This window comes from Trichoderma ghanense (assembly GCF_004382785.1).
Source record: "Trichoderma ghanense strain CCMA-1212 chromosome Unknown scaffold_2, whole genome shotgun sequence".
NCBI lineage: Eukaryota > Fungi > Ascomycota > Sordariomycetes > Hypocreales > Hypocreaceae > Trichoderma > Trichoderma ghanense.
Window position 1 is genome coordinate 1,333,472 of NW_027395665.1, and position 15,118 is coordinate 1,348,589.

The 15,118-nt window shown below is 52.9% G+C and overlaps 2 protein-coding genes across 2 annotated transcripts; one reads left to right on the forward strand and one right to left on the reverse strand.

The window, feature by feature from the left end:
• Positions 1–2,066: 2,066 nt before the first annotated feature.
• CCMA1212_002829 (uncharacterized protein) lies at positions 2,067–2,363 on the reverse strand (the record flags this gene model as incomplete). The annotated part of the gene is made up of 1 exon (XM_073700200.1): positions 2,067–2,363. The coding sequence occupies one exon, from the start codon at positions 2,361–2,363 to the stop codon at positions 2,067–2,069; it is 297 nt and encodes a 98-aa protein (XP_073561142.1).
• Positions 2,364–7,332: 4,969 nt separating this feature from the next.
• CCMA1212_002830 (uncharacterized protein) lies at positions 7,333–7,818 on the forward strand (the record flags this gene model as incomplete). Its single annotated transcript, XM_073700201.1, has 1 exon — positions 7,333–7,818. One exon carries the CDS (start codon positions 7,333–7,335, stop codon positions 7,816–7,818), a length of 486 nt encoding a protein of 161 aa, XP_073561709.1.
• Between the last annotated feature and the right edge of the window lie 7,300 nt (positions 7,819–15,118).

Sequence of the window (15,118 nt, forward strand, 5' to 3'; positions counted from 1 at the left end):
TGCCAAATTGCGTCGCTTCCTGCATGTTCCGCTTAGGAACTCACACAACCACTTTGTTGGTAGGAGAGCTGATACGGCTTGATTCCTTCCGCAGGGCGCGCTCGCATTGCACATACATACATAGACGCCAGGGATCATTGGAATCGCCAACCAACTGCTCCCCCCTTATCGCTTTTCACCATCGAATTCGTGTTCTCTCCCCCCCAAAGTCCTCTATTCGATACTGCGGCAGCCTGGCGACCCCTCACGGCTGCCTTCTGGTGGCTGCCTCGCAACACGAAGCCATCGCCGCCATTGGCACCAAAAGGTCCGCAAGGCACATCGTCGCAACCACGCCAGAAAGTTGATTGCCCTTTGGTGTAATACCCTGCCGATCGTCGTGTCTCGTATCCTGCTTGTCATGACATGTCATGTCACGTCTGCTTTCTTGCCGCCACAACCACCAGGCTTGGCTCTCTGCGAAGGCTTCACGGAACACGAAACCCGCCGTGAGCACCAAGTCCATCCTTCAGGTCTGCACTGCATCCTCCCCAAGACACCCCTGTTCAATGTATTAGAACGAGGAGAAAGCAAAGTCCTGGGTCTTTGTTCCAGGCCAACCTCGCGCGGGCCCCGGAATGCGCCTGCGCCTGCGTCTGGCTGCATCTCTCTCTCTCTCTCTCTCTCTCTCCACGGGAGGCAACCCCGGTCATCCTTCGACCCATTGCCAAGAGGCTAACTCTTACCCCAAGATAACTCAAGCCACGAGATCCCCCAACTTTCTGTCACTTTTTTTTTTTTTGCGCTATCGCGCGTCTGATAACATGGTTCTGCCGCCCATTCTCTCCCCCCCCCGTACTCCGTACTTGATCAAAATCTCTCCACAACTGGCCCAGCCCGGGGAACTTGCCATTGCATGCCCAAATGAAACGCACGTACATGTACGCACGCTCGCTTCAGGGGATACATGCTTCGTACCTTGCTTGACGTTGTATGTAAGGTCAATGTACGAAGTAAGGCCAATGTATGTACGTCGAGCAAGCGAGCTGTTGGTTCAGTCGTCCTCCCCCCCCCGGGGGGCCTCGTCCCTTGCAATAAGTACGTATCCACTAGCCACGTAAATTGAGTTACCAAGGGGGTTTCGTCCTGCAGCGAGCAGAGAGCAAAAGCCATGTGTTCGCTGGAGATTTGTCTCGGTCGGGAGAACAGCGCAGCGCTCGCTGGTGCCAGTGTGCTAGTAGTAATGGTTGGAAGCAGTAGCACTGCCGACTACGGAGGACGGGCGCGAGGAACGACTCTGGGCATGGATCTCGTTGATTTCAAGATCCGCCCAGCAGAATCTCCTCCACGGCTGCCGACGTCTTGCCTCGATCTTTGATTTGACGCTCGAAATGTACTGTACGTGCGTGTGATGAAATGCACGGCCAGGTGAGGTCGCAGCAGGATAGGAAGGGGCATGGCGCCCACTGCAGGCATCCGCACAACCACGGGCTTTGCCATGGATGGGTATCGCAGTGTTGCAGTGCGTAAAGCACTAGACGCTGCGCCGCTTCGTACGGAGTAATGCTGCTCTTCGCAATCCATCATCAGCGGCGTACGCACCCGTTTCTTGGCCAAACACATATTTCCCCCAGCCAGGATCGGACAGTCAGTCGTCTTGTCAGGTGATGGGGTGGAAGAAGAGATGATGAACCCTTGCTGGACCCCTCAAAGAAGCACATCCCCAATTCTCCAACCAGCCCAACAGGTGCTACTTCGCACAATCCATGTCCTCCTCCGTCGAGCCTGCATCACAAGTGTGGTGAGCAGCAGCAAGGGCACCAGACCCCAGGAGGAGGCAAAAGAATGACGGACAGCCACTTCTTGGCCTAAATGGTTGTTCGCGATGTTGCTCGACGGCCTTCGCCTCTTGCAGCATCTGGGGGAGGAGTGCCGTTGGCTGCTAGTGGCTGGTGACGGTTCCCGTCTCTCCCTCTCTCTCTCACCCCCGCTTGTCGAACTGGCAGCGCTCGCCATGCACCAATCCCGTGCGAGGTCCAAGCCCCCCCAGAAGCAGGTGAAATCGCAAAGGGCATGGTCTGCTGCTTCTAGCGGCCTCCACTGCCATCCCGCTTGCCATCCCCCTTGAGAGCAAGGCACATGGCCGCGTCGACGCACGCCGGGGGGGAGGTGGGCCTGTCCTTGTAAGCGAAGGACGTCTCTCTCCGTCTGAACCTCAGGCCAACCAGCATCATGGCCAGGAGAGACGGTACGGTTCTGGCATCGTCTGTCGTCCAGCCGTGGACTAGGGGCCCAAGGGCTTCGCTAGCGGGTTGTTGGGTCGAAGTCGCCGTATCGAGGCAGATCTCAGAGTGGTGATCACCGTCCCTTTTCCGCCTCGTCATGGCCAATGGGCGTCATGGTCCAGGTGCGCCTCCCGCAGAGTCAAATACCGTGAAGAGCAAGTCCGGCTTGTATTGGGTTGGGATGGACGGCTGGAGTGTGGATGTGCGCCGTACCGGTTCTGCATCGACAAAGGGGAAGCGACGTTCTCCAAGAGTACATACAGTACGTCGACATCGTGTTAGGAAAGTCGCCTTCCATCTGCTTCTCCTCGGCTGCCTAACGTCGCCAACAGCATTCATTCTCAAAGTCCTATCATGGCGGTTGCAACCAACGAGACGCCAGAGGTGCGCCTTGACGGCCATGTCCGAATAAACGAAGCAAAGGGTAACAGTTGAGAGCACGGCGCACCATCGCTAGTCCAATGCGACGACATGCCACCATCAGCCGTCTTGGACCGCTGGTAATATCCGGAGCACCCCAGACGATGTCTGCTTTAAGCGCTGTGGTACAAAGTAGTACAGAGATGCCGTGCGACGATCTGGGAGCTGGCTATCTGCAGGACTGTGCTGTGGCTGTTCTTACATTTTGTAGTCTATATCTTACAGTTTTCTGTTCTGATTTCCAGTTTTTATCTCTTGGTGATCAGTTCTCACCTGGCGCCATGCTATTTTGCACCGCCTCTGGGACGCCATGCCGCATGCTGCTGCTGGTGCATGTCGACGCAGCTATTCGCAGTCAAAGCAGCGAGGCTGCCAATGGGAAGAACATCGCCGTCATAGCATGCCAACGAGACACCGTCATTTCTCAGGGCCCGCTGGCACCCCCCCTAATGGTTCCGTATGGGGGTGCGTTACTGTACGAGTGACGATGTGAAGAACAAGAGAACGAGTTTGCCGCGTGCCCTTCTCCCGTTAATTCACTCGTATGGTGTCAACTGTTGCGTATCAAGGCATGCATTTTGCGTCTTTTTGCCCGTGAAAGAGCAGCGCGGGATCGATCCACATGACATGACGGCACTTTCTGCGTGCCTCCCCCAAGGGAGGTTTTTTTTTGATAGGGAAATATGTGAATACGACATCCCGTGGTGGAGATGCTTTCTAAGATCAACTGCCGGTACTACCTTTCGAGGAATCTCTGCACTGGGGCTTGAGGGTGCGAAGATGGTTGCGCATCAAATGGCTGTCAATGATACCAGACTGTCCGACTGTCTGTCTGCACAGCAATGTCATTCTCTAGACGAGGAGCAAAGGGGGGGATGATCATTGGAGCTCCCCAGCCCGCGGGTGACTAGCCATACAAGGACTAGCGCAGCGCTAGGCCCGTCCAAGCATGCCTGCGTCAGGGCCCCACACGGAACTCCAATCTCTCCACTCGCTGGCGGATTTTTTCCTGCCTAAGGCACCAAGGATCTTGCAGTTCTCATTTCCCTTTCCTCTCTCCGCAACGGTAGAACATTCCAGGGGCCAGAGAAGATCGCTTGGGCTTCTTCCCCCATGTCCATTTTTGCTCGATATCAGACAGCGAGACCAGGATCATCAGAGCCACTTGCTGGCAGGTTTGATGGCGCCTGAGCGGAAAGGGGAATTGAATTGAGAGAAACGAATGAAGACGGCAGGGGGTTCGCTTCGGAAGATGGGCCTTTTACCTTGAGGGTCGATTGACGGCGGATGGGGTTTGATTTGACAATCACCATTTGAAGGGACTTGGATATGAACCCATCCTTCTGGCTTCTGCCATGTGTCTCATGCCAATTGATGAAGAAAGTCTGCAGATGGAGTTCTCTTCTTTCCATGAGTTTCCACGAAAGAGGCCAATCTAATGCGAAAAGACAGATTGAAAGGACACTTGAGTCTTGCGTCTATCAAACGAGGACACTTCAGGGTACATTAGCACAGTTGCACAACGGCTGTGACATGCACACACACAATTGGGAAGTTCGTTGACGATTCAGGCAGTGTCGCACAGCATCTGTAACGCAGCGCCCCCCTCTGTGTGGTTGCGCAGAGAAAGAATTAAAAGGGCTAGGGGGGGCAATCTACAGCGGCCTACAGAGGGGTCGGCGGTCGCACAGAAGGGGGGGAGGCCCGTCCGGGTGTCGTCCATGGGCTCATTGGCCGCGGCGATCACGACAGAGATGATGGATGATTCCATGGATGAGCAATGGGTGCTCTCATCAATATCATCAATTGCGCGAATGCACAGCACTTAGTCGCTCCAACCGGCTATCGAGGTGCCTGATGCTGGACAATTTACATGCGTGAGGTTGTTGCTGGCACCGTGACCTCTTCACCTTCACCAGCCTTGTACACGGCTCGTACTCGATGCCATGGTACAGGCACAAGCGGGTTGCTGTCCTTGGTCCATGTCCTGCACACACAGCTTTGTCCCTGTGACACAGATACAACCTCAAGAGCATCGCCAGCCCGTCACCATACATGCTAACAAACTTGGCGCAAAAAGGGACAAGAATAACTGTGTTGGCCTCTTCTGTGATGCAACGCGATCATACCTGGTGCCCGTCGAAAAATTTTCTTGCTTTCTTTCTTTGTCCATCTTACAAATCCCCCCCATGAGAGGAATAGAGGGAGAGCTCCATGTCTGCCCGAGGGGCGAAAAACAGCCCACCAGCATTGAAGTTGGCGTCACCTCTGGGGATTTGTCGCGAGCATTGTCAATCCGCCTGTAAGCGACCGGCATCCGGAACCCGGCCGACTATCATTCTCTGTCACCGTTTGAAACCAAGGCACGGCCGTCCGTGGCATCATCGGGCGGCGGCTCTGATGAGAAAATCGAATGTTTGTTTGTCTGTCCTGTCCTTGGTTCCGGCGCCAAGAGCAATGAACAGCGCGCAATAGGTCGACCAAGAAAAAAAAAAAAATTGAAGCGTAAAGTGAGCTGAGCCTATCCTCTTTCTTTTTTCTGGGGCCATGTATGGTGCCCGGAAATCGCCTGCGCAATTGCGTCTTGATGGTCGGCCGCTACGGCTATCGCGAACGACTTTTTTCTCTGCGGATGACAGTCCAAGATCAGCTTTTGCGCTGGGCTGATGGCGGGCCCGAGCAGCAAAGCAGCCCAAAGAAAGTAGAGGCCGCTATTCCAGCGCCGGCAACGGACCTGCCCGGCCGCCTAAAGCTGGGGCTTGGCTGATCAAAGTTTTTGCGACTCATAATTAGTCCAGCCAGCCCTCATGAAATCTCTTCCCTTCATGGCGACATTTTTCTGGGCGGATTTTCGACGGTTCGGTTTTTCGCTAGTACAGACGATAATGCAGGACAAGCCGACAAGCCACACCCAAAGGCTGTGCACAAACTCACAACAGCAGTAAAAAAAGTCGAACAACGGCAAGCCACCATCCCAAGGGTTCAATTTTCCTCTGCCACTTGCCCGCACACCACACCCCCTCCCCAACAGGGCATAGCATTGACGTCGAGTTCATTTTGGATGAGGCGCTATCTGGCCATCTTTGCTGCAGGGTATGAGACCCCAAGCAGTTTTTCTTCACGCCCTCTTTCCATGGACCGTGATGGCCCGGCATCCGCATCCTCGCACGCCCCCTTGACGCTTGCTCTGCAATTCATTCATTCTCAAACCCTTTGCGCTCCACGCCCCCCTGTTTGCCTGCCTGTAATGTTAGTGCTTTCTGTCGCTGGCGACTGTCGCACTGCGACGAAGAGCAGTCTGGATGCGACGCTGCAGGCTCCTGAGCGTCCAGATGCACGGCAGTTTTTGCTGCTGGGTACGACTGCGAGTATGATGCGAGTGCGACTCTGCCGCAGTGGTACCTTGAGGATTCCTGGTATATAAGGTACATACGTGCAGGAATGAAGCCTTGCAAGGAAATCAAACCTCAAGTCGCACTACCTCGTTGATCTGCCCATGCGTGGGCTCATGGCTGAGGTCCTCGTACGTAAGAGGGCGCTTCGTCCCCAAAGGCACATACTACATACCTAGCCTGAAGGTGCAGCGCGCCAAGTACCTAGGTAGCAGTGCAGAAAACGGAGCGGTACATCCAGACAAAGTTCCCTGTGCACGCAGCGGTGCAGGGAAAATGTCCTCGCGGCAAGGTACCCTTCCTCTCAACGGCATGACCAGGCAGGTACAGCGCCCATGCAGCGGGCTAGCAGTGCCAAAACGGTGGCCATCCCTCGCCGTTTCTTCTGCCTCTGCTGCACTTCGAGCCGGGCTTGTGTCTAGCAGAAGGGGGAGGAGGGGGGTGCAGGGAAAATATGACCACTAGACTGTGGCCTGAGGCATCAAGCTTCGAAAGGGTACAGGCTCCTCTGGTATCTTGCGCACAAGAAGCGCACGGGCCTCGCGGCAGCAGCAGCACCTCTCACAGCTTGCAGTTCTCTTGCTGCTGGTGGAGCCCTGAGCTTGGCCAGACGCTGGGGTAGCACTAGCGGGGGACCCACCGTCTCGAGAAGGTACCCACGTACCCTCGTACCCTCGTTCCTGCTGCAGTGTGGAGCCGGTACTTCGTCGCAGGTACTCCGTTCTCCGCCCTTCTCCACCTGCACCTGCCCACTGCTCTTCCCTCCTCTGCCCACACCACACACCACCAGACGCACCAACCACACACCACCTGGGCTGCACCTGCCCACCTGCCCACACCACCCTTCCGTCCACACCATTCTTCATTTTCCACACCACTGCCCTCCAACAAGCCCAGCGTCGCACTCGACCATTTCCCAGCACAAGTACATATGCATCCCGCTGCCCTCGCTTTCATCGCCATTTTCTCTCCTCTGCTTCTGCTTCCTATCCAACCTCACCAACCCTCTTCTCTTCTACCAGACTTTCTGTCCTCTCTCCTTAAAGGCATCACGAAGGCTGCAAACTCTTTTGCTATACCACTATAATAACCAACCTTGGCCCTTCGTCCACTCTCTGCTCTCGGCCTCTGCCTCTTTTGACTCACACACTCTCGACTTCAAACCTCACCACTTACAACCGCCTCTGTTGTACACCAACAACCGGCAACCTCAACTCGACCTTCACTCCTCTCCACACAGTCAACTTACCGCTACAATGGCTCTCGACATGTGGACTCACGAGTTCTGCCTCGCCTGCGACCGACAAGTCCAGGTCGACGGCGACGCCTACTGCTCCGAAGCGTGCAGAATGGCCGACTTCGAAAAGACCCCCTCTACACCCAGCTCTCAGGCCAGCTCGCCCGGCTTCTCTCCCGTCTGCTACGCCTCTTCAGGCAGCCTCTCCAGCCGACCTGCGCCCACCAAGTTCTACCTGCCGCCTGCCTACGACTTCAACCGAGCCCAGCCCTACGGGTCAACACCTCGGTCGTCCTCTTCCTTCAGCGGCTACAACTCCGACATGTCGCCCGCTTCGACACACCGAGGCCTGACGCCCTCGAGCTCTCACAGCAGCCTCTGCTCCATGCAGAGCGTATCCTCCACCGCCGAGTCCAGCCAGCTGTCAGACAAGGCACGCAAGGAGCTGCGAGCATACGCCGTTTCCTTTGAGCAGGTCAGACTGCAGCGCCGGCGATCATACTAAACAACCAACCACCACCCTCTTCCTACCACGCACGAACACACACACATCTACACTCCGCACTCTATACCTCGCTCTACCGTCGCGCAACTCCACCCTACTCAACACACAACATGACCTGATACGAAAACACCTTACCATTTCTTGCTATATCGCTCTTGTTTTACACACATATCTCACTTACCTTTTTTTCCTTTTTTGTTTCCTTGTTCTGTATCAAGACGGACATTACACGGAGCACCGCATACCCCAAAAGCACTTCTTTGCCTCTTTTTGGATTTTGTTAATTGAGGGCACTGTCTTCTACCACACCCACCTCTTTCTTTTGTCAATGGAGTTTCATCACGGAATGGCTGGACTCAATGGACCCCGTCTCGGGCGTCTTGTATACCACAACCCACACAAACACGCAAAGATTGGGCGGACACTTGATATCAAACTGTTTATTATTAGCATGGCACAAAGGGAAACACATTGGGTGCTGGCGGGCAACACATTATGATATTTGGGACATGATCAGCGGCGCAGATCAAAGACTTGGGAATCAGAGCAAAGAATGATGGCGCAGATAAAGGCAGTCGGCGAGCTGCAAAGCCGCCTAGTCTATGGAATTTACCTCCTTTTGAAAACAAGCTGAAAGGACCAAGGGGAAGGGGATCCGAAAAACGCAGTGACAGGAGTGGGAATTGGATAGCTATCAAAGCTGACAAGCTTTTGCATTACAATGAATAGAACAAACTGTCTCAGACTTGGTCAAAACAACTCTCGCAAATTGTCTCGCCTGCGATGCCATTGGACTAGGCGATTGGGCAGTGGTCGAAGGCGTGCTCCAGTGGCGATTGACGGCGTGGGTGTTGGTGCTGATGGTGGTGATTATGGTGGTGAGTGAGCAGCGACATCGGATTGACCCATGACTTGAACACTCGCATCGACATGATGCCCAATCTCGGGGATACGAACTACATGGAATACGGCAGGCTTTCTTGTTACGCGGCATTTGCATTCACACATTATGCTGTATAACAGTGACATATTCCGTATAGGCTACATGCTATAGAGTGAGGCAAGGCAAAGTAACTTGAGGTTGTACCTGGGGTTCACTGCTCTGCAAGGTACATACCTCGACCCAAAGAGTGTCGAAAACCCGCAGCATCGCAATCCTCACAATTCAACCGTCTACAACTCCTTACATTGTAGTTTTTACGATTGCGTGCCAATGCACGATGGCCAGCAGCAAGACAAGGCCCATGCAAGGCCATGCAAGGCGAAGGCTCGGAGCAATCGGCGCAAAGGAAATAAAGAATGTCGTGTCAAGCAAGGGTGACTACTAGCAAAGCCGATGAGCGGTGATGAGAGAGAGCCTATGGTAGCCGTGCCTGACCGAGTAGGAGTGGGATGGGGAAGGGAAGGGATGGTGGGAGCTCAATTCAGGGGGGAGGGGCAAAAAAGATGGATGGATTGCTTTATGTTTTCTCCATGTTGATTTAGTTATTGGATTGGAGTTTTTTTCTTGGTGCGAAGTTCGTCGGGGTGTTGGTGGTGTTGCGCGAGAGGGACACTAGGAAATGTGCCTGAAGGGAGTGGCGAATTGGTTAAATTAAAAACATGCGATAGCTCTTGAATAGGTAGGAAAAAACTTCAAGTTCGTTTTGAGTGACGAGACACCACCACCTCCATGTGTGTAAGAGAAGATCTTGCTCTTTGGTTGTTGCTCCCCCCTTGTAATTTCAGTATTGAGAAAATTTTTTTTTCTCCAATGTGTGTGTGTGTGTGTGTTTGTTTGTTTGTTTGGGGGTCAATTGGCTTTGAGTTTTTGGGTGCATGGACTGGGATACGATTCGATAGTTCGGATGTAAGTAGTTTCTTTGTTTCGGCCTGCGGAGGTAGCCGATGCAAGGTCTTTGATAATAAGGCGGCATCGTCAGACGGGCTGCCTTTTTTTTTTTTTTTTTTTACTTGACTTGTCCTCCCTTGTAAAAAAATTCTTTTACTTCCCCCCAAGAATAGCTAGCATCGTTTTGTTTCTATTTTGGAAAAGGGAATAAGACATTGAATCCTGCCGTACGGAGGCGCTGAGGCGAAATTTCTGTTGCCTTGTTGTCTCTTTTTGTGGAGCTGCTGCCCAAGTGAGAGATGCGTATGGGGAGTTGTGTGTTACTGTACATGGATTTGAGGTGCTTGCAATACATGTACGTTACTTTCTTTGTTAGTTGTCTCGCATGCGGATGCGTAAAGAGACGTCAATGCGTGCATGCAGTTGCGTCGAGATGTTGCCATGGGTGGGTATGAAACAAATCAAAGGACGTAGCACCGGGACGAGTGCTACCTACGTATGTACGAAGTAGGCAGCAAGGTGGATTTGCATGCTGTTGTGATGTTCATTTGGATGCCTTGCCGGGAAGCTGATAAGCTCGAGCTGCCCTTGTCAACAGGGGGGGTTTCCATTGGAACATGGGAGGGCTGTCAAAGTGTGAACTGTAACAATCGTATGTACATATGTATCCTGCCAATATGGAATCGCAAAGAAAAGATACAAAAGAAATGTTCAAAGCAAAGCAAAGAAAAATCTGCATCTGCATCTGCAGGATGAAAGAACAACAAGCCTCTGATTTGTCCATCTCAGATCATGCCTGAAATCTGCCAACTCATCGGCCCACAATGGAGACACTTTCTGACGAGGCTTCAACTTGCATGTATGTACACGCACATGCAGAAAGAGTTTTTCTCTCTTTGATGAAAACACACCCCGGAATGATATGGGATTGACCTAGTTGCCGGTTGGCCGGGAAGTGGAACACGGGGAGGATCCGGAATGTGAGGGGGGAAGAGGGAGAGAGAGAGAGAGAGCCGAGTGCTGGGATTCTGCACGAGGTTGATGTTTTGTCGGGATGCGTTGGGCGATGCTTGTATTACCCATCGTGGATTGCCTTGAAGAGATGTGCTGCAGAGCTACCTATGTTACGGAGTTGCGGCTAGCAGAGGTTCAGACGAGGTGGATGTACACACAACACGTGCCTGTTATCTCGACGGCTGTAGGGCATCGAATATACTACCCGCACATACTAAAACCACCTCGATGGCATCTACTCCATATCAGCATCTCCATACACATCCGGCTTAACCTTCAAGTTTTGCCTCCCAATATCTGGGGCTGCGGAGCGACGATGTGGGTTTCGCCATGGAGCAGCGGCCTGTTAGTCAGTAAAACCACTCGAGCTACACCAAAACTTGGAGCAATAGAGATCCTGGAGAGAGCTCTCTCCAACGCTAAAACAACCAGATTTTGCAGTTAAAAACCCCCTTTTCCAGCCTTTTCCCTGTCCGAACTAGGGCTGGGCTGAACTTGGGCTGACTTGACACTAGCGGCATCGCGGGATCTCGATCTAATACACGTCTGTGCGTTAGTTGGTCAAAATGGAGAAACAAGGTCTGATGTGAGACACGGCACACGGTTGCTGCGTTTTGCGCCAGAGGCGAATATTTTTTTTTTTTTTTTTTTTACCGAGATGCACTATGCACTTTCTTTTCGCCTCGGAGGGGGAGGGGGGTGCCATGCCCCTTTTCCTTTGCCTTCCGGTGACATTCTTCGTGACGATTGATGATGATCAGGGGCGTGGTTTGCGATGACGGCAAGATTTGCGAGATACGGACTCGGGAGGCGAGCGAGCTTTTGTCTTGGAGTTGGGGAGACGAGACGGCTTGGGCGCCATCCTCATTTTGCCGCCTCTATCAGCTCCGTCAAGGCGTCTCGCCTCTCTCTCAGCTTGTCTTTTCCTGTGCTGTCTTGGACGGCAACAGCGAACGAATAGAACACCCTCTTCTGCCGCAGTTGTGCATAGGCAACCAACATGTCAGTACGAAGCCTCTGCTTCTTCAGTTCCCCTCCTGCACACCTCGTCACACAGCACCCATCAATCCTCCTATAATGCCCTTTTCACTTTCCACCCATCACCTCAACGCATCCTCCTATTCTGCGCCGTAAGAAACAAGCAACTCCCATCATCCCGTCATGAGCCGTCTACCTTTCTCCTGCGCCCCTTGCCCGGTGCCCTGTACTCGGGTCCAAGACTAAGGAGAATAACAAGCCGGTCTAAGCAACCAACAGCCCTACAAATACGATAACCAACCCGAAAACATGAACTCCGTCATGGATTTTTTCCCGTTGGTTGGGCTTGAAGAAATATCCAGCAGGGAGGAAACTATCTGTGCTAGTCAAAAGTTGTCCTCCACACAACAGCAGAACCCCGTCATCGCATTTAACCAGCAAATCATGTCCAGCGAGCGTCTTCTTTCGGCGCCGCCTCTGCCGCCTCTCGGGTCCGGCTGTCGCTAGACGAGAGCAGGCGGCTTAGATGGGGACCTGTAGAGATGGCGAACGGAAGTGGCAAATCCCTATTGAGATGGGGGAAGATGGGAAGCCCCAACCAATTCATGACGAGCTTGACGAGCTATGAGCAATCGTAGTACAGTAGTAGTAGTAGGGACTGCTGTAAGTAAAGGAGCTACACGGAAGAAGCACAAGAGACCGTCGTCGTCGTCGTCGTCGTAGCATCCGCCTCTCCGGCTCTCACCTTCGCCATGCCTCCTCATCTCTGTAACATACAATCTTTGATCCGGCACTCAACCAAATGATCAGCATCATCCTCCCCCCCTTTCCGCATCTTCCTCTTCCTTTTCCTCTTCTTTTCTCCAGGGGACCAGCCCTACTTCGGCACTCGCCCCAAGCGACAACAACAAAAAACAAACTTTTGCTCGCTCCTTTGCCGATAACCCTGATCCCCCATCCTGATCCCTCCTCCTCAGCAATCCGTCGATCCCTAGGAAATCTTACGATCGGTGGCGTGAGCCGGGCGCGACCGGCTCTTCCATAGTGGCTGCTCTCCGATTCGCTCCCTCAGCCCTGCCCCCCCCCNTTGTTAACCGTTTCCAAGGTCTGGGATCTTCCCACGTTTCTCTTTGAAGCGTTTCGTTTTCGAGTTTTCCCCTGTAAATCTTGTTCTGTGACGTGCTGATGTGACAGTTTAAGCATTATCATGCCATGTATCTTATGAGGTTGACGATGCTTTTTCCCTCAAGGGGGGTGCATGAAATTTGTCAATCCCCTCGCATGATGTGCTTGAAACAGTGAGCCTTGTAAGCACACATCTTTGAAACGCGGCGCTTGCTGCCGTGCTCCATAACGGATAGCCACCGACTTACTTACTATACGCACGACGCATAACCAAGAGAGAAAGAGGTTGTTATCACAGTCTCCCATCCAGCCAATGAAACCGACAACAACCACAAATCCCCGAAATCCTAGTACGCAAGAAGTCTAATGAGCCATGGGAGTGTCGATACTCATGCAAGGTCCACCACCACCAAACAACTCCTCCAGATCCAAATCCCACAAAGTCCACGACGGCACCAAGCCAACAACCATCCCCGGCCATCGGCCACCTTCAGCTCAACAATCCCAAATTCCTCCCAACCTTCAATCTCTCTCCTAAAAGATACCCTGAAAACTCTAAAAGCATCTCCTTTCGTGCTTAGTCTTCCCCCCCCCTTTATCTCGCCACAGCAGCACCATCAATGCAAGCCACCTCACCACCACAAATATCAACAGACTTTGGCCGTTCTCCTTCTTAGCCCTTACCCATCACCTAATCAACAACAGGAATAAACAACAAACGCCATGGCTTCCCAACCATTCCACGACCGCGCCACGGTCTTTTCCCGAATCTCGGTTCGTTACACCCTCCCACAGAAAACCACCCAAGCTAAAGTAACCTGAACAGCCCTCCTCTCGTAGCTCCCGCCCCCAAAGATCACCGGATTCCCAGGAATCGGGGCATCCTCAACAAGCCACAACCGCAAAGCTTGTGGCAGCTCGGCTAAAGTCCATCCTCTCCTCATCACTCCACGATACTTAAAGTCTGGAGATGGGTCGTTTGCCACTCATAAGGGCTATTTCTCCGCGGGAAACTGCTAGCAGGGAAAGATGGCTGTACCTCAGCTCAGTTTCTCCATCAAACCAAAAGCCTCCAGACCAGCCATTGTCCAAACAAATCACACGCCCGGGCACACACCTTCGCGAACCACCCCCCGAATAGTATCGGGCCCCCAAGCCAAAAATCAAGGTTAAAGCGGTATTGGCACAGCTTCAAGTAGGGCTCGCCTCCCAAATACCCCACACGGCTTGGAGAGAGAGAGAGAGAGGCAACTCCCCATTTCACGAAGCTTCTTGGATATCATGATGATAGAGAGACGCCTCTCCAGGCAAACTTGAAGGAACTTGGCGAACAAGTAACCTTCTCCCTCAAGCAACCGCATCCGCAAGTGGCTATACAGCTGAGCTTCCGACGCGGCTGCTGTGGACCTCTTCTGGACCAAAATCCAACCAGTCAACACCAGACACACAATCATCTTCATCAAACCTGTAGAAATTCCAACAGCCACTCAAGCCTCACCAACTCACAGCTCAAGCCCCCCCGTCACCTCTAGGCCCACGCATAGCATGCAGAAATGTCGAAACCAAAAACGGCCACACGCATAACATCCATGTCTTCCAAGGCTCACCAATAGGAAACCACAACAACTCGTCTCCAGACTGGCACACACACACCCTGCCCCTAAACCTTTCGGGAAATCAGGCAGCAAATAGGAAATGTCCGCGATTGACAGCGAATGTCTGCAGCAGGGCTCAACTCAACTCAGCTGTGCCACGTCGAAAGAGGCCTCGGCCCATTGCTAACTGAACATCAACCCGCAGCCTGCATTGTCATCGCCATGCTTGTCCTGGATAACGTCATGCATATCTGCGCATATATCTGCCTCTGTTCGTTCTGTGCCATTCTGTGTCATGTAGCGGTAAATGGTGAGGCGCAAGAAAGGGCATCATCTCTTTACACATTGTGGTGCGGTTCCTGTTGCATCAAGCCACGTCGCAGCCTCGTCACATCCCACCGAATTCAACCAGCCCTTGTCCACAGGCGTGAATAAGAAAATGGAAGAGAAGGGAGAAACGGCGAAAAAAGAGGCTACGCGCTGCAGCTGCACATGTAGTTGCACATATCCCTCCATCCTATAGTCTACGATGCTATTATTCTGCGCTCTGCTGCGTATAAGTGCCTTTCTGTACATGTCAGGTATATATATATATATATATGCACGCTGCAAGCCCGACGTCTCCTCGATATCACAGCCTTCCTCACCCATAAGCTACATACTCCCACAACTCCCTCGTCTCAACAGAAACCTCAAGGCGGGGAAAATAACCTGCAAAGAACCTCGTCATGCATCCCACCCGACCCAGCAAAAGAGC